This window comes from Mesocricetus auratus, unplaced genomic scaffold, assembly GCF_017639785.1.
Source record: "Mesocricetus auratus isolate SY011 unplaced genomic scaffold, BCM_Maur_2.0 Super-Scaffold_100021, whole genome shotgun sequence".
NCBI lineage: Eukaryota > Metazoa > Chordata > Mammalia > Rodentia > Cricetidae > Mesocricetus > Mesocricetus auratus.
Window position 1 is genome coordinate 30,426,865 of NW_024429202.1, and position 23,111 is coordinate 30,449,975.

Sequence of the window (23,111 nt, forward strand, 5' to 3'; positions counted from 1 at the left end):
AGAAAGCCAACTTTTGAGCTCTAAAATCCTGTGAAATAGAGCCGAGAGAACAAAAGAAGTAGACTTGTAGTCCTCCCTGCCATCCAATCATAGCTCATTGTCTAAGATTTCAGTCACCTGTGGTCAACAGGGTCAGACAATGTTATGAGCAAAATTCCAGAAATAGACAATCCATGAGTGTATACATTTTATCACCATAGCTTTCTATTATAGTTGCCCTACATTGTTATCAGTTGCTAGGTACCGTTAGTGTGTTTCTGTGCTTAGTTATGTATCAGAGACATACGTGTACATGAAACACAGGGTGTATAAAGCTTTGAGCAAGGCATGCTATTGGGGCTTGGAGCCCACGTCCCTTGTTTAAAAGGGACCTAATGTAAATCACTTCCAGTTATTTTCTCTGACTGCCACTCATTTGAGGCAAGTGAGTATAGAAGTCACATGACACATTCAATTTTGCAAATTTCAGTTTCCTTCTCCCAGTGATGTGGCAAATTCATTCCTTGTCCTCTCACATGGTGCTAAACGTGCCAAAGTTCACAGGTTTGGTTCCATACATGGGCTTTTATGCCCATCAATAATAACGGTTCAGGGCCTTGATTACTGTCTCGTGTGTCATTTGTGACTTATACCCCTACATGTTCACCCTCTTGTGCGTCATTGTTAACAGGGCCTCACTAAAGGGAAGAAGACTGAGAAGGGGTATTAACTTAAGGTTCTATATCTTTCACAAAATGAGACCCAGGGCTGAAAACCAATCACAAGAACAACACTTGGGGTTCTCCACACTGTCTCCATATAGGTCTAGAACTATGTATGGAGGTTCTGGCTCTAGACACTGACTGCTGTTCTAGAAAATTCACATATTCTCACCTTGTAAAATCACCTCTGCTTTCCCATGATTTATTAATCAAAGAAAAATTCACATACCTACTCTTAACTATTCTCAGTCCTACCACTAAAATAGACACAAAAATAAATCCCCAACTTCTATTAACAATGATATCTTTGAAAATGAATATATATCAAAACTCTTACTCATGAATAAATCAAAAGCTTAACACTTATAAGACATACAGGCTGTACCACGGCATTGTGGGGCAATACTGTCAAGCTAAGGAACTGATTTCAGTATAAAGCACTTTAACTTTGGGGTGTGTGTACTTGATATACAAAAGCTCCTTCTAGGGACACAAAAGACATTTGGAGAGTGAAAACTGCGTACCATAAAAATAGTTCAATATGCAAGGCAGTCTGTGATTGACAGACTACAAACGGAAGAGTCTGATGTGAGAAGATGGGAGAGAGAGAGAGTGGGCGAGGGGCTATAGAGAGTCAGGGAAAGCTCAGAGAGGAGACTGAGGTGGTAGTGGGAAGCATCTGGCTGGATCTGGGGAGGATGCTGAGGGTGTGGGTGTGCCTGGGAGAGACTGCATGAGCATTAGGCTCCGCAGGTGGATGGATGTGTAGGTGGCATGAGCGAGATACGAGGAGAGGCTGCCAAGGGACAGGGAAGGCAGAGTTGGGCAGGATGATGCTAGGTGAACAGAACCAGGAAGTCTTGGATGAAGGCTTCAGGTAGCAAATCTCCCCATATTTAAAAGTGTGATGTTTTTGACCAAAAGTGGCCATGCATTAATTATTTGCCTTTTTTCCTTTCTCTCTTTTTAAAAACGGCACTGGAGAGAGGGAGATCCACACAGCAGTTTCTTCGGATGACCTGAACTTCCCACCGGACCCTGGGATTACCGGGTTGTGAGGACAAGGGCTGTCCTGGCACCGTCTCTATTTTCTGGTGTTCACTGCTCTTTCCACATTGCCCCAGTGTTCCCTGGCAGCTGACATCGGATAATAACTGGGCAACATCAGGCACACTGGGAGAGCAACTGCTAGGATTTACATATCTCCCCACTGGAGTCAATTCTGAAAGGTAGCTGAGATGCCACCTTTATCTCCAGCCCCCTGATTGGTCTTTGCTATGAACTTTGGAGGGAAAGAAAACTAGAATTTCTAGGAAGAAAGGCATCTTTTTGGAAGAGGCCTTAGGGCAGGAAAGACCTTCTTATCTAAAAAACAAACAAACCAAAGCCTATTTCTTGTCTGAAATAGATCATCTAAGTCAGAAAAGTTATTCTTTGCAAAGATCAAATCATGGCGACTTGAAGGTTTTAAGTGTGGGTGATGGTTTCCACATTGAAAACTTCAGGGGATGCACCCCTTTTGGGCAGATATATACCAGGAACTAGTTGTCCTGAAAAGAGCCAAGAAGAACCAGCTAGAGTAGCCAGAGAGGGAAATGCAAATTCAATTTCTTTCTAATAGCTCCGCCCACTGAGTCCACTGGCTCTGGTTACTATTCAAACCTTAAGACTAAATTGAAATATTCATTTATCCAGGGCTTTCTTCCAGTGCGGCATTACTGAGTGAAGTCGTAATTTATTGGGCTATGAGCCTTTGATTATATAAACATTTTCCCATTTAGCAGGCCTAGCCATCCTTGTAATAGATTTTATAATTACCCTGGCTATATTGCCCCAGTGATGAAGCTGCAGCACAAACACAATTTGGATGAACAAATCTGGAAAGAAAAGGGTCTCACCATCGCATCTGCTTTATGCTTCATCCGTTTAGCTTCTTGCATAAAATAATCTGCACTCCGAGGCCTACAACGAGAGAGTATTAGATGCCATTATTGCTTAAGTGCAAGACCTGCTGAAAATATGCTTTTCTTTCATTCAAACATAAAGCACAATGTAAAAACCCTGCTTTAATATAGAATCATGTATACTTTTTGCACTTTCAAATTACAGTCTGTACAAAAAATACATTCTTTTTCTCCTAAGTTAGCAATTCAAAACCCACTCAATACATGCAGATAGCCTAGATTTATAGTTGCTTTAACGTGGTCCCTTAGTGCCTAATTTGTGAATAAGATTTTTTTTTATTGTATGGGTAAGAAAAAAGTGAAAAACCTTATTTTGCATAGTATCTACAGGAAACCATCCCCCTTTAACTTAAAAAACCTGTAAATATACCTGGTAATAATTTCATGGACATGTATGGATGAGAGTATTCATCTGCTCCTAGGAGTGCATTGTTTATATGCATACATAGTAACTAGAGCTGTATGCACATACAGTTAATTATCTTAAAGCCTCACAGTAAAAACTGAAGAACTGTGATGTAGTATGATTATGTTCCAGTTGTAATGAAGTTAATTGTAAAATGATGTCTACCTTGTAACAATGCAAACACGGCATGTACCCTCTGGAGTGCTGATTAGCTAGCGGGTAAACAGGAACATTAGACATGTGTATTATTAAAGCAATAATCCTGGTCAGTGCCAATTCTTATGGGAGAAGAAGGTAATTTGTCCTCAGACAGTTATGAATGTGCACGACAACCCTAAGTCACACTAGGCCACTCATCAGTTGGTGCCTTTAAAATGCTCAGTCTAATAGATTATTAAGAAAAAAAACCTTTATATCCTTTAGATGCCATCAACATAAACTTCTTTGTAGTCTGTGTGTCATGTGACCAATAAACTTGACCTAATCATAAACAGCAGATACTAGTCAGGGGATATGATATCAGCAGAGACATCAGTCATGGACTGTTTAACCTATTACGATACACTTATTTTAAACTGTCTTGTTTTAGATTTTAATGGGTCTTTAACATCATTGTAATACCAGGCAGTCAGGACATTCCTTTATTCAAAGAGATCAAAGTGCTTAGAGAAACAGTAACGTGCAATGACAACGAACGTGGGTTGACTAAAACACAGCATTTGATTAACCAAACTAAGAAACAAAATTAGGGTCAAAGCACATAATTAGTTTGGGTCAAAAACCATGGGAACAACAAAAACAAAAAGGAATTTCATATCCTGTCTCTTATTTCTCTACAAATATTGGTAGAATTATGGCAATACACTGGGACTGACATGTTGGTTTGCTACCACAAAGAAGTGACAGCATAGCTGCAGGCTTTCCTGAACGTAACCGTCTGTCTTTGGGCAAGTACTCCTTCACCATTCTTGCTCCCACAGCCCTCTATTCCCCTTGGTGGGTCTCAGTTGTGGCTGAAGATTTCCTCAGGAAAACAGGCCTGCTCCCATCACCTTTGCTTTCCTAGTTCATCTCCCAGGGACCCACACCTCCACTTGAATGGCTTTTCAGTTGCCTTAACAGAGGCAACTTAGGCTACATATTGACTGATTCGAGCTTTGGTAATTTTCCTTGTTACTACCTTGTGTGCTTTCAAACTTCTCAGAGGTCTTTTCTTTTTCTTTCTTTCTTTTTTATTTTAGATTCACATGAGTTCGAGACCAGCCTGGTCTACAAAAGTTGAGTTCCAGGACAGCCAGGGCTGTTACACAGAGAAACCTTGTCTCGGAAAAAAAAATGACAATCAGAAGTCCATGAGTTATGGATCACTTCTAGATGGTTGAGATACTGTGGGTATGGAGTAATGACATCCTGCTGAGTCATGACACATACTGTGGGTATGGAGTAATGACATCCCGCTGAGTCATGACACATATTGACTGTCACAGCATTAGAAGGAACATACGTGCTGCAATGTTTGCTCTTTGGCTTCACATTCCAACACTGACAATCAGAGCTCACCTCCAGCCCAAGCCTAGACCAACTCCTGAGCCCACAGTTTGAGGAGAGTTTACAGTTGTCACAAGATCTCTCTTGTTGCCAGATGTGTTCACACGTCCTTTTTAGAATTCCTCTTCTCTTAAAGACATACCACCTAGGTTGCTTATATCAACCCCGGTTCTGGGGTTTACAGCTCAACTCCTTTAGAATCAAACTGGAACGTTACTCCTTGACCAGTGTTTCTAAAACATAGTTTCTGTTGTGCCACTGTCTTGTTTCCAGTCTAAAAATCAATCTTTGGGACTTCTGAGGTCAAATCTTAGTTCAGACTGGGTATTTACCAGGGACTTGTGGAGTAAAATCTGGGAAGGTTCCACCAGTTTTGATGGCATGCCACTCCTGTTTGGAAGCTCTGTTCTTCCTCTCCCCTGCCTGTAATACTCTGCTCTCTGCTGACTCACTGAGTGTTCACCAGATCCTATCATGAACCATAGGTTACTCCCCTGGACTAACCTAGCAGTGTCACCCATGCTTCTGTCTTCCCCACTGTCACAGAGAACTCGTTCACACTATACTTGATGGGTCGTTAGTTACCTACCAAGTTTACAGGGCTACAGTTACTGCATGTGTGCAGGTTGGCTACTGGCGCGTTTCGGCAGGAATCATGCTGTTGACCTTTCTGGTCTTCCACAGCCTACAGTAATCCTTGAATTGTGCTGAATTTCTTTGGAGCCTAGGGAAGAGTGGTTGCCTTCTGAGAGGGTGCAGCATCATAGCCAATGAGCCGGAGACTGTCTCCATGGCAACTTGAAATTCTCTACATCATTATCTGCTCTATACTCTAGTATCTAAGTTTGGTCATTTTCTTTGTGTCCTGTTTTGTAGACTTCGCCACTAAAAGAGCGTCATTTTAAATATATTTATTCCCATAGGGGGGAAAACTCTTTTGGTCATAAGCTATGGCATCTTAGGTTTCACAGGCTCTCTAAGTTACCCTTAGAGGTAGCTGATAGACCCTCACACAGGTTCTTCAATCAATGCTGTTTTATCTTCAGCACATGAATGCATTTTTCAAACCCAATAGGGAGGCTGAGTCACAAGCATACGGCAGTGTCTTTAGGTAAGTAACACATCCAATTTTCTGACCGGATCCTGGCAGCTACAACAGTAACCTGCCATGCTAAAAGAAGACCCGGTACCATCTATGGACCATTTACAAACATGCCTGTTAGAATCCTTTTTGCATATAATGGAGGGCTCACTATACTAAGCACTGAAAATTGCCTGAAGATTGGCCCATTTTCTCCTCTCAGGTGATTTCCACTGCTATGCTCTTGCATCAAGCCATTATAACGTCATTGGGACAACGGGATGTCACTCACTCAGACTGTCCAGCGTGGATGTGGATGCACACTAACCTGAAGGCATTGCTTTCTACAGCCATATACAAGTCAGTAGGGAGAAACGGAATTGCCCCTCACTGCTGTCACATGCACAGCATCTAATATATCAAAGGTTCTGAAATAAAACCTAGTCCTCTCAGGGTAAAATAGATTTTCCATGGAATCTGTTTGTACGTGGGAAATCTAGAGTGCTTAAACACGAATAAAAGTGCAATTAAACACTGTCAATGGAACTACACCCAGTGCTCCAGACATCAGAACTGGCTGACGGCAGGGCCAGAGCACGGCCGTGTGCATCTTTGTTCTAAGAGTTCTCTGTAACAAAAGCGATCGGTGTACTTGATCCAAACGGTACGTATTCTTTTCGTTCTTTCTTCCGCCATTGCCACCTACAAACACATGGCCTTGGCTCTGAGCCACTGCAGGGTGTGAGTGACCTGACGTATCTTCTAGCACACGGGCTTTAGAAGCAGGCTTTGCTTTTTGTTCTCCTTCGTGGTTGAGGGGGAGAGAGAGATGAATGGTCTCCCACGGAGAGGCTGGCACACTGCTTTCTGTAATTCCTACCTCTTTGAAAGGCCGTCCCTCCAAAGAGCGAGCCTGTTTTGTGCAAACTGGCAGGGATGAGAGCTCACTGTGTTTGAACAAACAGGGCCCTGGGTGTGGAGAGAGCTGGATGGTTTGCTTGGAGAAACTGAAATCCACATCAGACAGAGCGGTAGCAACAATGATATCAAATGAATTTTCGTCTGATATACCCAATGTCAGTTGGTGTGCCCTAGGGGTGTTACTGTGTCCCCAGCCTTGAGGTATTGGCTCCAAAAGGAGACCGTACCATGTAAGGGGTTAAACACTTCTTTTTCACACACACTGCTTTGTAGTGCCAGCTCGCAGAACTGGGTGGCACACTCAAGGCTTCGTGCATGCTGGGCAAGAACTCTGCCATCTGCCCCCCTCCAGCAGGCGCTGTTAGAGGGGGTGTCTGGGGACTGGGGCCCCCAGGTGCTGCTGCTGGCTGGCTGCACGCATCTCCATGGATGCAGGGAGATAGTGTTTAAGCAGCAAGGATTCAAAAGAGGCTTTCGTTCCTACAGCCTTGACTTCTACTGGAACCCTAAATGCCTGGCTCCTGGCTTCTCAGGAGGGGAAGCACCCTCCCTCATGTTCCTTACAGGCCCCACGGTACACTTTTCATGTTGTGCTGACTAAGGGAGGCAAGCTTTTAATCATTTAAGAAACTTTTATTGAAATGGAAAATCATCAGTCTCAGGGTTCTTCCTCTCTGGGTTGGATATTTAAAAGAGATCGATTTTAGCAAACCCTGAAGATTTCAGTAACAGAAATGTCCTTCTCCTCCCCCCTAAGTTTCTCCTTTTTGTTTTTCCATTGGTCAAAATAAAGCAGGGGCTCGGCCTGAGAAAGGGAATTCACAATGGAAACTATTCTCTAAGAACAAAAAGTGGGGTCCAGCTCTGAAGCGAGGAAAGGGTCTCCCCAGGCCAACAGTGCCATGGAAAGGTCCCCAGAGTGCCTTGCCTGGCTCTCTTATGGCCTATGCAAAAATTCTAGTTGGTTTCCTTTGATTAAATCATGCTGCAGAAGATTCAACCTCTCATATACGGGAATCTTCCTTCCCATCCTCTATAAAATTAAAATCCTTTTAGCGAGGAGACTGCTGCACATAATTACATTACAAATGTCAAGTCCCCCTCCTTTCCTCCCACTCACATTTTACATGCTCAATGGCCTTCAGTACTGTGTGTCCCAGGGAGTCTTCGCTCAGTGCCGGGAGGGTTAGGTAGGTCTGCTCCTATTATTGGCGTCATGGGGACAGATGGGACATTTGGTGGATTGGCTGAGTGCTCTGGTCGTGACTGCCTCTTCTATGTGAAATATGGGCAGGGGACAGCACATCCTTCAGCAAGCAGCAGGCAGTGCTGGCCTCCAGCCCCGCTGGCTGCCAACACAGCAATATGGCTGGCGGGAGCCAGGCTTTATTTCCCGCCAAGCCTTTTATGGCTTAGCTCAGTGAATTCGGGACTCCTGGGCCGGAGGCTTCCCATCCCAGATCCCTCTCAATTTTCCTTGGCCAAAGCTCCATTGTCACTAATTATGACACCAAATAATATATAGCTCACAGCTTTGCACTAATAAGACCCGCATCTGAGCTGCGGGGTGAAGCAAGTGTTGTCACTCCTTGACATAAATTCTCACAGATTTTGTCTTTTCCAAGAAAAGTCTGTTAATCATGCCAGTGCCACCTTCCTACTGAGGCGGTGGAGTGGTGACTGTCATGCTCTTCGGGCTTCTGCTGAATGTCAGGGGAAGAGGCTAGTCACACTGCCACTAGTCTGCACTTGCAGCTTACTAAGAACAAGCCGACCTTGATCCCAGTTTTAAAGTAAGTGCGATCCCCTTCAGTTCATTTGCATCCCCAAAGCACTAACTGGCCCTTAATTGGTAAGAAACGCAGGAAACAGGATGCAGAAGAGTGTGAATTTAAATGTACTCTCACGCAGGTTCATGGAAAAAAGAAAAAGAAAAATCCAGGCCCTCCCCTGGGAAGGGTATTTATAATTCAGCTGTATTTATTCAGTACTCATTCTTGACAGCCTGGTGGATTCAGTTGTTGTCTGAATTGCATGTTTATTCAACCATTAACAAGTATTTATAATACAAAAGGATGAGTTTCTTTTTCTTTTTTTCTTTAAGGCTACATGACGCAGCTTTAAGAACTGAATGACAGCCTGGCATCTGTTACTTTCAGGATCCTTCTAACTGGTTTTCCATCAGCTTCTCAGTTGCTTTGGTCCCAATGATCTGGCCATCCCCCTTCTCCTCCTGGCAGCCTCTTGGTTCATCTCAGTGCTTGTTGACACCCTCAGCGCATATAAGCCAAGAAGAGTGGCAGGAGCTGAGGATAAGGAAGTGAGGAGGGAAGGAAAAGAGGGCAGAAAACGCCACTTGGGGGAGGAAGAGGCTTATTTGTGTTGCCTGCCTAGGGATGATACCGCCCACAGTGGGCTGGGCTCCCACATCAACCAGCACTGAAGAAAATGCCACATAGACATATCCACAGGCCATTCCCATGGAGACAATTGCTTCACTGAGGTTTCCTCTTCCCAGGTGTGTCAAGTTGAAGAAAATCATGACAGAAGGGAAGGAAGGAAAGTGGGGTAGGAGAAAGAGGACACGAAGGGGAAAGGGTGGCGAGAGACCAAGGGGAGAGGAGGAGGTGTGGTCGCGGTAGTCACAGGAGGGGTCCCATTCATGTGCATCTCTCTCCTGACTCTGTAGAATGACCCAGAATGAACCCATCGTCATACCTTAGCTGTTGCCCTGTACCTGATTCCTTGTCAGTGCTCAACAGACATGTAAGACATTTTGCATGTGTCAGGTGACTTTGATCTCTTGAGGGACAGCTATTTTTATGGCTTAAAGGAAGAGACAATGTTGGGTCTTTGCCTTTTGGGTTTTAAGACTCTTCCCACAGCTTTCTTAGCTGTTTCAGTCATCTGTTTATTTTACTATTAAAGATGTCAAATCATTTTGAGCAAGTGGCCATACCTCTCCACGTAATGGGTATGTAAGAGTGCTTTTTCTATTTCATTGTACCTTATCTCTAACAGAACAAACCGTTTCAGCACAGTCAACAGCCAGAATTACACATCTTGCCAATAGGCAGAGCCTCTTCATTGGTGCAGACAGGGAACATAACGAGAATCATTTCCCCCTATTAAAAGTTCAAGAAACTTTAGACTGGCTACCATCATTGGGCCGCTGCTCTTTCTGACATACGTTTTCAGTTTTGAACATCGGAGAAGTCATTGAATTTATTTCCCCATGTATTCTTGTACCTTCCTTACCTTTATCATGCTCCCCAAACCACATACTGGAGATGTTTGATACTTTGAGCATTCCAGTGTCTGATACTTTTGTTATTAGCTACGACACCCAGACACAAATTCCACAATGACCTTAAACATCACTCTGATTGCCTCTGTTTTCAAAACTGGCTAAAGTTCACAGCGACAATTTCCACCACAAGGTCCTAATAAAGGTACAGTTGACCACCTGACTGTCCTCCTGGGGGCAAATGAGAGCTTGCCATTCTGCTCAGCAAGGGGCAAGTGAAGGGAGGTGGGAGGTGGAGTAGTTAAGGGAGGGGAGGATTGCATGCATGGAGTTGGCACGCAGCTGTAGTAACCACGGGAAGGGACCTGGGCCTTCTGGCTGTCCATACAGCTCCCCAAATTCAGTTAGCCTGCTGTGTGCTTCTCAAATGACACGGTGTGCATTTGGCTTCCAACCCCGGCTAATGTATAAAGTAAAATTAACATTTAAAAGACTACAGCTCAATACGCGAAGCTGCCAGAGAAGGAAATAACCTGGGTGAGTGCTAGGGCTATCAAAGAGTGGGCAGTGGGAATGCTCACTCCTGCATGGTTCCTGATGCTTCCCCAGATGCTGCTGCTTAGGCGACACCCCCAAGGGAGGGGTGCACAGTAGTAATCACTGATACTATTATTTTCTTCTGAGAAGGGGCTGGGAGATGTTGAGACCAGTTTGCATTTTAACTTCCAGGGGCTTATGGCTTGTAGTCTGTCTCTGCAGTTGGAATGTAAGCCAGCAGAGGGCAGGGACCTCCTGCATGAGGTTCCCCGAAGACTTAATTTATCCTGCCTCAAGTGGACATGCGGGGCATGGCATGTTTGCGGGTCGGCTGACAACTGATCGCAGGACTCAGGCTGAACTCATGAGACACTATCTCCTCCTTCTAGGTGTTCCTTGACCTGCTTTCTCCCTGGGAGACTGAATCGTCTTCAGCATCATCTCAGCCTTTCTGGCTGTGATTTTTCAGCCTCCCAAGAGCATGGCTGGGCATTCTTGTTCACCTTCCCCTGATGATGGGCATGGAAGATGTGTTTAGGTTTTAGCAGAAGTGGACAAAGGATGTCAGGCTGCTTTTTCTACACAAGGCCTGTTTATACTCTTAACAAAGAACCTACATCTTGGGAGAAAACAGCCTTCAGGAGTAAATCACCATTATTCTTTTGCTACTATAGTGTACAAAACCAAAAGTGATTTTTTTTTCTGATAGCATAAAATCACCAACACCCTATAATACACATCCTTAGAAATAAGACTCACTGGAGGGGCTGGAGAGACAGCCTAGCAGTTAAGGGCATGCTCTGCTCTTCAGAGGACTAGGGTTTGGTTCCAGTACCCACACTGGGCAGCTAACTGCCTGTAGCTACAGGGGAATCCATGAGAACCCATGCTCATGCACACAGACCCAGACAGACACACACATAATTTTAAAAGAAACAAGACCCCTTAGTGCAGTTTGCCTCAGTTTTCTGAGGTCTTGGGCGTCAACTCCATTAGCCCTGGGAATCCTGTTTGTCCAGGGGTGCATACTAAGTTAGAGCTTCCTTTGAGAGACATTTAAATAACCATATCACTCAAGGGCAAACAGCCTCATCGTAAATGAGAGGTAATGGTAAATGAGAGGTAATGATCTTCCTTTCTACTTTCTCCTTCCTTACCACAAAAAGAAGGTCTAGACTTACATGTCATCGAAGATCAGTTTCTGTCTCTTGCAGTCCCTGTGGCCACTGGAACCTGGAGACCATGGCTCAGTCTGTGGCCGCGACTTGGTATGGAGGATGCCGTTTTCGGAACTATTGTGAGCTGCTTTCTAAACAACAAATAACACAGAAGTTACTGAGACACTGGCCGCTGAAAGAGCCATTAGACAGAACACCTTTTATTTGCCGAATACTGCTTGTTCTATATTAGAAATGATCTATATTAGATTTTGTTTCAATAAAGAAGAGGTGATACAGGCTGTATACTTATTCAAAATACTGGGAACCACAGTGATTGGATATTTGGGGGGAAAGGATCCAGGTCTAAGTATGAAACTCATCCGTGTTTCTCCATATACATATACTAATTATATATACATTAAAACAATTATATGCAGTTTTTTTGCCTTTTTTTTTGAGACAGGGTTTCTATGTGTAACCCTAGCTGTCCTAGAACTAGCTCTTGTAGACCAGGCTGGCCTCAAACTCATAGAGATCCACCTGCCTCTGCCTCTCCAGTGCTGGGATTAAAGGCACGTGCCACCATCACCTGTTTATATGCAGCTTATTTTAAAACAGTTTTGTGATTCTTTTTGACTCTGACCTATCATAAGGACCAGGTGTGGAATGAACCATTTGCAGAAATATGTTGGTGTTCATCAAGTTTCAGATTTTGGACCCTTTTGGATTAGGGGTGTCTAGCCTGTATGTGTCTAGGTCTCAAGCTGAGGACTTCTGCATCTGTTGTCAAAAGCTGTTCTCACAATATCTAAAGGGAGGTCTTACGCTTCTCTCATGGATGGGGAAACTAAGGGTGGGCAGGTTAGACAACTTTCTCAAGTTCTAGTTGTAATTGAGGGCTTGGGCTTTATTTTTCCCAATTCACATACATACATACATACATATATCAGAATCATCCAGAGACCTGTTAAAACACAGATTGCTGGCTTAGTTTCTGTTTTAGTAGATCTAGGGTAGTCTCAGAGATCTGCATTATTTCTTCTTCTCTTCTTGCTCCCCCCACACCCTTCCAGATAAGGTTTGATTTGTCACTCAGGCTGATTTTGAACTGTCTCAGCTTACTGAATGCTAGGATTACAGAAGTGTTCTAATATCACACTCCCTGTGAGAGCTAGGATTACAGGAGTGTGCTAACATACTTGTGAGAGCTAGGATTACAGGGGTGTGCTATCATCACATTCCCTGTGAGATCTAGGATTACAGGAGTGTGCTAACATACTCCTTGTGAGAGCCAGGATTACAGGAATGCTATCACATTCCCCCTGAGAGCTAGGATTACAGGAGTGTGCTAGCATTATACTTCCTGTGAGAGCTAGGATTACAGGGGTGTGCTATCATACTCCCCATGAGAGCTAGGATTACAGGGGTGTGCTATCATCACATTCCCTGTGAGATCTAGGATTACAGGAGTGTGCTAACATACTCCTTGTGAGAGCCAGGATTACAGGAATGCTATCACACTCCCCCTGAGAGCTAGGATTACAGGAGTATGCTATCATCACATTCCCGGTGAGATCTAGGATTACAGGAGTGTGCTAGCATCATACTTCCTGTGAGAGCTAGGATTACAGGAGTGTGCAAGCATACTCCCTGTGAGAATCTGCATTTCTACCGCATTTTCAGATGGTGCCCCAAAGCCAAGCTTTCACCCCTGCTTCACTCTAACCGATCCTCCCAAGAGTTGCCATTCATGTCAGAAGTGGACTGATTCTCAGGCACTACCTCAGAAAAATACAGTGCAAAGATATTATTTAAAATATTTGAAAGAGGTCCTACTACTCAAGGTTACAAAGCACCCACTGTGGGCTGACACATGGGCAATACAGCATGTGTCTGATCACACAACACAAGCTGTTCCCTCTGAAGTAATTGAACATATACACAAATGCTTTTTAAGGTATGGGCCAGGTTCATGTACAATGCTTTAAGGGTTAGAGTCTGTTGTACATGGTCAAGAAGACTGAATGCTTCATTTCTAAAATTGTTCTTGAGACACTTATATGGTGCCCTCTTAACTCTCTATAAAGTGGGAACAACCAGGAGCGCTGTTGTGGTAGCCTTGGAGGTTGGCGTTCTGTCTTCCTTCAAGGCATCTGCCTATACTCTCTGCCACTCAGACTCATGGGCTGGTGCTGACTTCCTGAGGACCTTTGACATCATGTTTCTTGTGCTGGGGATGTCACTGTGATGTGCCCTTCTTTTTAGAGATTGTACACTGGGGCAATCGATGGCCTGTGGGTCAAATCTGGCCTTTTCTGAGAGTGAATTATTACTGGAAACCAGTTGTGCCTGTGTCTTCACACAATGCCCACACCTGGGTTCTCCCTATAATGGAGACCATTATAATCAGCAGATGGGACAAGCTGGTGCGAACCACAAAGCCACCATCCATTTATTATCTGACCTTTTGTCCCAGCAGGAAGTGGAGGCCAGGGGCGCTGCTTGGGACCGACCCTACAGTGCACAGGACTGCCCTGACCATGAATGGTTACACAGCCCCAAATGCTGGTAGTGCCGAGAAATCCTACTTTGCAGAAATTTGCCACCCCTGGTACCAATCAGGTCAGACAAATGCCAGTTCACCGTAAGCATCATCTTTGCATGTTTGGCAGTGATGAGGGTGTGACTATGGATGTACAGGATTCCCTGTCCTAGGCTCTCTTCCCAGCTAGGCTCGCAGCTTCTCGGTGATGCAGAGGCCAATGCACTGAGTGATCAACACTCAGCATGGAGCCTGGCCCAGGACAAGAGCCTGATCTCAGAAAACATCTGCTTGGTGAGTGAACACGTGGAATAAGCAGATGTTTCTATTTCTCAGCACACCACAGATGACCTTGGTGTAAGGATATGAACACAAAGACACCTGAACAGATAGCTTTTCATCCCATGTTTCTTTAGTAGAGTCTCTCTGAATTCTTCCTGCCTAGGAGTAAAGATAATTACTTCTAAATGTGGGTGCAAACAGAGAAGACATGGTTTGGAGATGTACTAAAGACGCAGGCTTCCACAGAGTCTTCTGCCAACTTTTTTGCATCTTAAATCCATGGGGAAAAGTGTTAAGTACTGGCTCCTGCTTAAGACATTTCTTTGTACAGTCCAAAATTTTTTTAAGACAGAATTTCTCTCTGTAGCCGTGGCTGTCCTGGAACTGGCTCTGTAGTCCAGGCTGGCCTCAAACTCAGAACTCAGGGATCTACCTGCCTCTGCCTCCAGTGCTGGTATTAAAGGTATGTGCCACCATAGCCTGGGCATAGTCCTATTCTTAAATCTTTCCTCTCTCTAGCCTCACAGAGCCTTACTAGTTTTGGCGGACACAGTAACCTGGGTGAACTCAGGCACAGTGTATGGAATTACAGAATGCCCTAGGGAGATGCTGTTCTTAGAGGCTGGCGAGGGAATGTGGAGGAACTAAATGGAATGCCAGTGATATCTAGAAGGGCTGAGGTAAAGAAACGGCTCAGAGAGACTAAGCAACTGGCCCAAGATCACACCAAAGCCAAAACACCTCTGCTAGAATCCTAGGGGAATGTTAGAACTCCCCTGGTATGGATGGTTAAGGGCGGTATTAGAAACCCCATTCCACTGGTAGACAAGAACGGGTTGACAGCCCTGTAATGTTGGCATGTGAGTCATGTATGGGTAGGAAATTTTCTCAGCACAGAAACTGGCTGGTTTAAAACTCCTAATTTTCTTTATCTGGGGATGTTGTTAGTCTGGAGTCTGACATTGTTCCAAGAGGCTTCATAATCAGAAGGGACTTGGAATGTCAACTGGGCAGGCTTCTTGCTTCATATTCCTTGGGGAGAAAGGAGGAGGAGGAAGAGGAGTACCTTTCCTCCACCAGATCTCCCCAGAAAATGCCTTCGGGAATTCAGCAAGGGACCTCCAGCAGGAGGATACAGTGTGCTCAGCAAGGGACAGAGTGGTGGGCTGACTCAGAATTCACTCAAGTTCATGTAGAAAGGAAGGGCATCAACCAACCGTGAGGTCTCCAGTGTGTGACTGCAGCTGGCTGTCAGCCTTCGGCTTTTTGTTGGAAGAGGCAGAAGTCAACACCCCATTGCCATGAGGGCGGCTGGAAGAAGTTAGGTCCTCGCTGGAGTATCTGTGCTTGCATGCATCAGAGAGTGGCGAAGTGGGTGACCGGAGCATTTTTTCATTTTTGTTTATTGGTATTGCCAAGCTGAAAAGAGAAATAGCAACAGAGTCTTGCAGTCAACACAGGAAAAAAAGGCCATGTTTCTTGTTCGACCCAACCTCCCATTTAAAATCTGGTGGTAGGAAGAATTTTCTTGGGAATTATTTTGGCAGAAGTGACTCTATGGCATTAGAAACACAGAAAACACTAAACAAATCTCATGCACTGTTTCTTTACTCTATCAGGATACACAGTGATCTTGAGTTCCTGCCAATGCAAAATTAAGAAGAGTAACACGTCCACACTTTGGAGTTCTTCATTCAGGTTATCTACTGAACAAACAAGTTTTTCCTCACAAGTATGAGCAGCTTGGGAAAGTCAGTCAACAGTCAACAACAGTAACCAAGCTCTTAGTTTCTTAGAGGACACTGGCCAGCATCTTAGCTTGTAGAATACAGTCACAGAACAGCAGGGTGACTTCAAGGCCTGAGTTTCTGAATTCACCAGGCACTGATCAGAACTGTCTATTCTTAAACAGAATTTACCCAACAGTAACCATTAGAGAAGACAAAGTCACTTAAAGTCTTACAGTGATGATGATGCTTATTGCTAAGGATCTATGTGTTTTGCATTAGGAATAAGTATCATTTGTGAAGGATATGTTATCCTGAAATAGAGTCAATCACTGCCAACTAAAGAAGCATATAGAGTCAGTTAAAACAGAATACAAACAACAACTACAACAAAAAGGGTAAAACCAATGAAAATTTAGTCATGACTCCTGGGGTTATGATGGGTTAATTGTATGTGTTGGTTATCAGAGCAAACATGCCATTAAAGTCACTTCAAAAGCAATTTCCTTAGCTGGTAGTCACAGTGGGAATCTGAAGCACTGGCCTCTAAAACAAACAACAAAGTTTTTTTTACCATCATGCAAATAGATACAGGTGGAGCCAGGATTTCTGGTTCTCAAAGTCCCGAGTGACACATTACAGACAACTGCTCTAGATGAACCCAAGGTGTGTCTGCTGAAGGGAAGGGTGCTGTTGTCTAGGATGGGTATGAAAGCCTGGAAACAATCATTTCTTGACATTTGAGTGAAAAAAGACCTGCTTCTAAGTACCCGTTATTCTACGTTCTTCATGTGTGATAAAAAACAAATTACGACATTAAACATAGTCATGGGGTATATATGACTGTTGCTTCTTCACTGTTGCAGGTTTACATATTCAAGTGGGCCAAAGAAGCCTTCTACGGAAGGCCTCCTAGCTGGGTGATTGGCTCTGTGTTCTGTGGTGGTAAAACTGGCGGTACAGTCACAATTTCAGAGGTTCACAGATCACCTTTCCCAGAAAGAACTCTGTACACTCTCATTCACATCCTGTCATTACTTAGCGTCAACAAAACTGTCAGATCTGGGATGCTCTGCCAGACAGCCGTGAGAGCAAGAGATTTTTAATTTGAGGTTCACGAATCTGGGTGGCAAAAAAGTTCCATCTTCACTGTCATCCTTTCTCATCTCTCACTAGAACATTTCTTCCAGTTACAAAGAGAGGGCAAGGATCAGAAGAACGGTGAAGCAAGAGTCATCTTAGCAATACCCATGCCCGTGTCTCAGCAGAAACCACGGGTGATTTTCTTGCCATACTACAGTTGTTTCCGACACCTTGAAATATCATTTGTGTTCGTTGCTATACAGCGGTTATGACTGTCACCTGATAGGAAGGTTACTGAATGCACCGACAAATCCACAAAAACCACATTATACATTAGAGAGAAATATTTGGGGGGCGAGGCCCCCTCATTGCCATCTCCCTAGTCCTTGGGAATGCACAGAGGACTATGGGAGCCCCAAGTACCTGCTCCCCCTGTGCAGGGTTTCAGCATCCTCCTCAAGGTGATCCCTAGGGCACATGGACCTGTGTGCCTCTGCTCTCTAGTTGCCTCGTCGACTTTCAGCTCTACATCTTTCCCCAACCTTTCAGTTTACGTTTTTATGTGCTGTGCAGAACCATTAATCTCCCTTTAAAAACCCTCTGTGTATAGTCAGGGAGAGTGAGACGTGTCTCAGCAGAGGGGAAGCGGGGTCTGTGCTGAGGTGCTTCTAAATGGAAAAGCCTCTATGACTGATGCTAAGCTACTTGCTTTAATGAATGCCTGGGACCTTGCCTTGCTGCAGGACCATTTATCATAGAGCGAGGGGGTATGTGGTGGCCAGGTGCTGCTACTTTAGAGGAGTCACTGGGTGGCAGTTTGACCTTGGAAGCACAGATCCTTTTTAAGTCCACAGGCTGTCTACACCCAAGAGCTTAGGTATTATTTTAGGTCCTTATGTGCTTTGCATCTATTATTAAAACATTAGCCTGTTATCATGTTTTGGGGGGATAGACCATCTTTGGGGGAGGTACAGAGCTCAGAGTTGTGTGTGCCTGGTCGCTGGTCTCTGGTTACAGGTAAGGGCCTGACACAGCTATTGGAAACAGAGCACGAGGCTCACATTAGACATAATTACAAGCCTTCGGTTAATTTGAGGGAAGTCAGCCTGTAGACTCAGATTAGAGCCATCAAGAGGATCTCGCATTTCCTGGCACAGTGTGTGACTTTCAGATCTAACGCCCCCTCCGGCTCACTTCTGCCTTGGGGGGAGGGCACAGGCTTACCTGTTGATGTTCATGCTGCAGTGGCTCCCAGACAAGGTGTTATTAGTGGAGGCGGCCAGGCGTGAAGCACTCTCCTTCTCTCCTTGGGCCTTCTTGATCTCCCTGTAGTCATCCTCATTGTCACACTGGGTGGCAATAAGCAGAAGCTAATCAGCTTTGGACTCTGAGGGGGTGCCAGTGAGCTGCAGGGCACTGCCTGTCACATAGCAAGGCCTCTTGGGAGGTGTCCTCACCTACCTCGTCCAGAGAACGAGGCAACGGCAAAGCCCCTGGCACAGGTTCCACATGTGCTGGGTTTAGTGTGGACGGCTCAGCAAAGGGAAAGACATCGTGTCGTGATCACAGCTGGGTGACGGAAGCTGCTAGGTGTCTAGCTCTGCCGAGCAGCTCTGGTCTGAATCACCCTGCAGCATCACTACCACTCATCCCTGCGTTCTTGGTATGGGAATAAAGCATGCCACGTGTGCTTCGCCCAACTTCTTTGGAGTAACAGTGGTGAGAGAGCCCAGCTTTGCCGTTTTGAAAGAAGTGCCTTTAGCGAATGGCAAAGCAGAGGCTATTGCCTGCCGTGCTCTACTTCTAGCTTGCAATTTCCAGCCCCATACATTTTCACGTTCCTCTTGAGAAGACAGGACTTGGGTTGGGTTCCTGCTGCACAAATGTGTCTGACTCTATAGCATCAGGGTACAGTGGCAATACACCCCCCAAACTGCTACTCCTGGGGAGACAATAACAGCCGTCTCATCAGGGCTGTATGGGGTATTTTCTGGGAGAAAAAAAAAGCAAGCATCAAGGAAAGAGAGAACTTGACTCTTTCGAGCTAGGATTGTGGCACACAGCCTCTGCAAAGGGGGTGGTCCTAGAAACTCATGTTGTTATAGTAGGCCCTTGAAGGGTCCAAAGCAAACTTTAAGTTCTTGGATCTCAGTTATGGGGCTCCAGCAGGGTGAGACACAGTTGTGTCGGTCTATGTAGGGAGTCTGATTAGTCATTTGCCTCTTCCAACCCTCCCATGGAGAATGGGTGACATAGGGGATTGCAGTGTTCTCTGCTGAATGAGAAGCTGCTTTTCCTGTTCTTGGCATACAAGCAATTGGTACAACTGCTCTGCAAGGCAAAGGCATTTGCTGCCAATGAGTTCAATTCCTAGGACCCATACGGTGAAGGGAAAGAACTGTCACAGGTTTGTCCTCTGACCTCTGTGTGTGCACTACGGCCTATGCATGTGCACACACACACACACACACTCACACACACACACGCACACACACACACACACGTAAAACTCTGGCAAAAGGCCTTTGTATATGTGTCAAGAACATGGGAAGTGGCTGCCTTTTGGTGGTCCTTCTTTTCCAAGGTTCAAATTCTACTTTGTAGAAATAAGCTGTTCAGTGTTACTACGTGAAGAAACACATTCTGTGCCTTTATAATAAATGTCCTTGCTGGTAATAAAGTTCACTGTCATCAGGAAGAGACTATGCCTTTGACATATGCCCTTCCAAAATGAGGAATATCTTCATTTTGGTCAGGATAATTGCTTAATAAACAGTACTTCCAAATTACCTTAGTGTGTGTGTGTGTGTGTGTGTGTGTGTGTGTACACCTTGGTGCTTATGTGGGGGTCAGAGGACAACTTCCAGGAGTTTGTTCTCTCCTTCCATGGTGAGTCTGGGGCTGCTCATCTAAATTGCATGTCCCAAGAGCTGATACTTGTTGAGTCATTTGCTCCTGCCCACAACTGTTAATCAAGCAATTGAAATAGCTGTAAAAGCCATATTGCAGAGTCTCTCCTTTTTCATTGACAGAACAGATTGTCCTTTGGAAATTGGAAGATGGCTACACAAACTCTGGCTGGTGCATTACTGAGTACGAGAATCCAGGGCTCAACAACCTCCTGGGTCCATTTCTATTGCCACAATCTTGGACAAGTACTTTTAGGTTCTCTCAGCTTCACTTTTCTTACCCTTAAAATGTGCATGATAAAACTGTAAGGACTTAAGTATATGAAGTATTCAACAGAATCCTTCTCAAGGACATCTGTATGTAGTGACTGCTGCTAGCAATGATGGCATCTTAAGTCATCCATGAGTTGCTAACTGTGTTTGCTTTGTGGTCCAGATTAATGAGTGTGTGTGTGTGTGTGTGTGTGTGTGTGTGTGTGTGTGTGTGAGCATATGTGTATGTGTTTGTGGTCCAGATTAGTGAGCGTGTGTGAGCATGTGTGTGTATGTGTGTGTACATGTATGTATGTGTATGTGTGTGTATGTATGCACACACATGGAGGTCAGAGTCTGACTTCAGGTGCTATCCACCTTGTTTTAGGAAACAAGGTCTTTCACTGGGAACTAGATCACTGGAGAATGTCGCAGGGGTCTGCCTGTCTCCACCTGTCCACACTGGGATTATAAGCATGCACCTCCCTGCCCAGCTTTTTACAGGAGCTCCGGGGATTCAAACTCAGATCCTCCTGTTTGCTCCGCAAGGACTTCACCAATGGAGCTATCTCACTCCAAACTAGTTTGAAGACACAGCAATGGGTGTGATTGTTAAAATCCTCAAATTTGGCTTGAGTAAGGAAGAATTTCCCAATTTGGAAACTTTCAAAACTGGCTGTGTCCTTGAGTCACTCAGAGGCTGCCCCGGGTCTCCCATTCTAGAGCTGCCTCTGTCAATCCATGCCACACCTATACAGCCTATTCATTCCTCAAGCGCCACTCCACCCAAAGACTACTGTGCCTGCAAGCATCATTCCTCCTCAAGTCTGAGTCCCAGCCCTCCTCTACCATGAAGCTCTTCCTCATCACTACTGGAAGCAACAACTACGAGCTCTGAAGCCATTGGCTGATGACCTCAGGGACACTAGATCTCATCTTCCACTTTAGTCTTAAACTCTATGAGGCCTTTTAGTGGCTGAATGACCCCACTAGCAACATTACCCCGTCAATCTCAGCAAAGAATGGGATTCACCATATGTCCAGTCTCCCCTGTGCCTGACATTCAGCCTGTATCTGCACACTCAGTAAACGTTGCCTGTACAAGCATTTCTTCAGGCCAGGGGCAGTGCTTAAGTATCCACAACTATATGGCTATAGTGGCAGTACTTATATACACCATTATATAGGTATATCCATCACTTATGCCATTGTTGGAGAATACAGAAGGGCAGCTACCTGCAGCCCAGACCAGCAGCTTCTCTGAGGTCTACCCCTTGCCCTCAAGTGCAAAGAGAGAATAGATGCTCCTCCCAAGGCCTCCCAACCCTAGGCCTACCTTGCGTTTCCTCTTGGATTTTGGCAAAGTCTTTTCAGCAGGTGTGTCTAATGCATGGCTGGCTGGGGCACTATCAGTGTCCTTGGCTGTAGGAGCACTCAAGACCCCAGGCTCCTGGGACAGGTGTTCTGGGATCCGGGACAGGAGGGTCAGGTCAATTTTGACCCAGAGAGACCTGACCTCATCACTGTCCTTTAGCGGAGAAAGCAGTTCATTCCGGCCAAAGGGGACCAGTGTGTAAAACTGTTCCTCTAGCTCCTTGGCAATGTCACTGCTGGTCCTAGCATTGATGGAGCCCACAGGGGCCCGGGAGGTGCTGCTGTTGCTGTTGCTACTGGTGGGCTCCTTCAGCCGCTGCTCGTTCCCAGTGGTGGTTTGAGCCTTGGACAGGACATACTCCTCTTGCTCCGACTCCAGGTCCGAGTCCGAGGAGGAAGAGGAAGATGAGGATTCTGTCTCAATAAATTCCTTGGATTTAGGGGCGATTCTGCTCAGCCCCCGCGTGCGCCTTTTCTCACAGGTCGCAGAGGAGCGCAGCTCCTTGCGATGGCTTGTTCTGCTGTTACCGCAGGGTCTGGTTTTGGGGGGCTCTGGGGGTCCCACCACACTCGTCCCTAGCGCATCTTGGGCCACAGGCTCCTCTGGCCGGTGGCAGTTGGCACTGTCCCCAGCTGAGATTCTCTCGGTGCGCCGGGTGGGCTTCTTGCCTGCTGACCTCCGGGTGGGTGCGGGGGCGCTCTCGGTGGGCGCGCTGGGCACAGCAGGTGGCGGGGCAGCTGAGGTCACAGCCACTGCGGCGGCAGGCGGGGACTTTTGCTTTACACTTTTGCTGCCAGGGGCCTTGTTTGCGGTCCTAGGCCGCTGCTCCTCCTTGCAGGCAGTCTTGAGGTCCTTGTCTCTCAGGCTGGCTTGGCAGATCTCAGGAAGTTTCCCGCGGTCCTGTCCTTCATCTTTCACCGGCGTGTAGTATTGATTCCTTTCGGGGCCGTGACTTTCATTTTGGACCAGAATAGGCGGCTTGTGAGGATTAACTTTGTTTAGCCATTTATCCAGCTGCCACTTGTTAGAGGACGCAGGTTCAGCCTGAAAACAGAAAACCCAGCACAAACAAAACAGCGTTTACAACAGGCTCACTTAAAAGGGGCCCTGGCTGTTTTAATCTTGACATTCTCTGCTAAGCAAGAGAAAATTGAATGGTTTGGCAACAAACGGTAAATGGAAGCCCAGGTATGTGGGGCAGACTCTGCTGGTACAGAGGGTGCCCAGCTGGCCCCTGGTACCATGGTATCCACGAAGCAATTTCAGGTCCACTTAATAAAACAACAGGACAGCACTGCACCTCTCAGTTATGTGTATGCAGGTATTTCATGTATATTTGTGCATATATACTAAACTTGAGATTCTGTGAACTTAAT

The 23,111-nt window shown here is 45.5% G+C and overlaps 1 protein-coding gene across 3 annotated transcripts in view; it reads right to left on the bottom strand.

Annotated features, from left to right (window-relative positions):
* Positions 1-23,111, bottom strand: part of Aff3 (AF4/FMR2 family member 3) — a 471,135-nt gene that overhangs the window by 17,447 nt on the left and 430,577 nt on the right. For all 3 annotated transcript variants that reach the window (XM_040729442.1, XM_040729441.1, XM_040729440.1), the window contains 5 exons: positions 21,697-22,779; positions 18,424-18,548; positions 15,607-15,808; positions 11,587-11,714; positions 2,600-2,663 (listed from right to left, as the gene is read on the bottom strand). In XM_040729442.1, the coding sequence (XP_040585376.1) occupies positions 2,600-2,663; positions 11,587-11,714; positions 15,607-15,808; positions 18,424-18,548; positions 21,697-22,779 (1,602 nt within the window). The remainder of the gene's footprint in view (positions 1-2,599; positions 2,664-11,586; positions 11,715-15,606; positions 15,809-18,423; positions 18,549-21,696; positions 22,780-23,111) is intronic.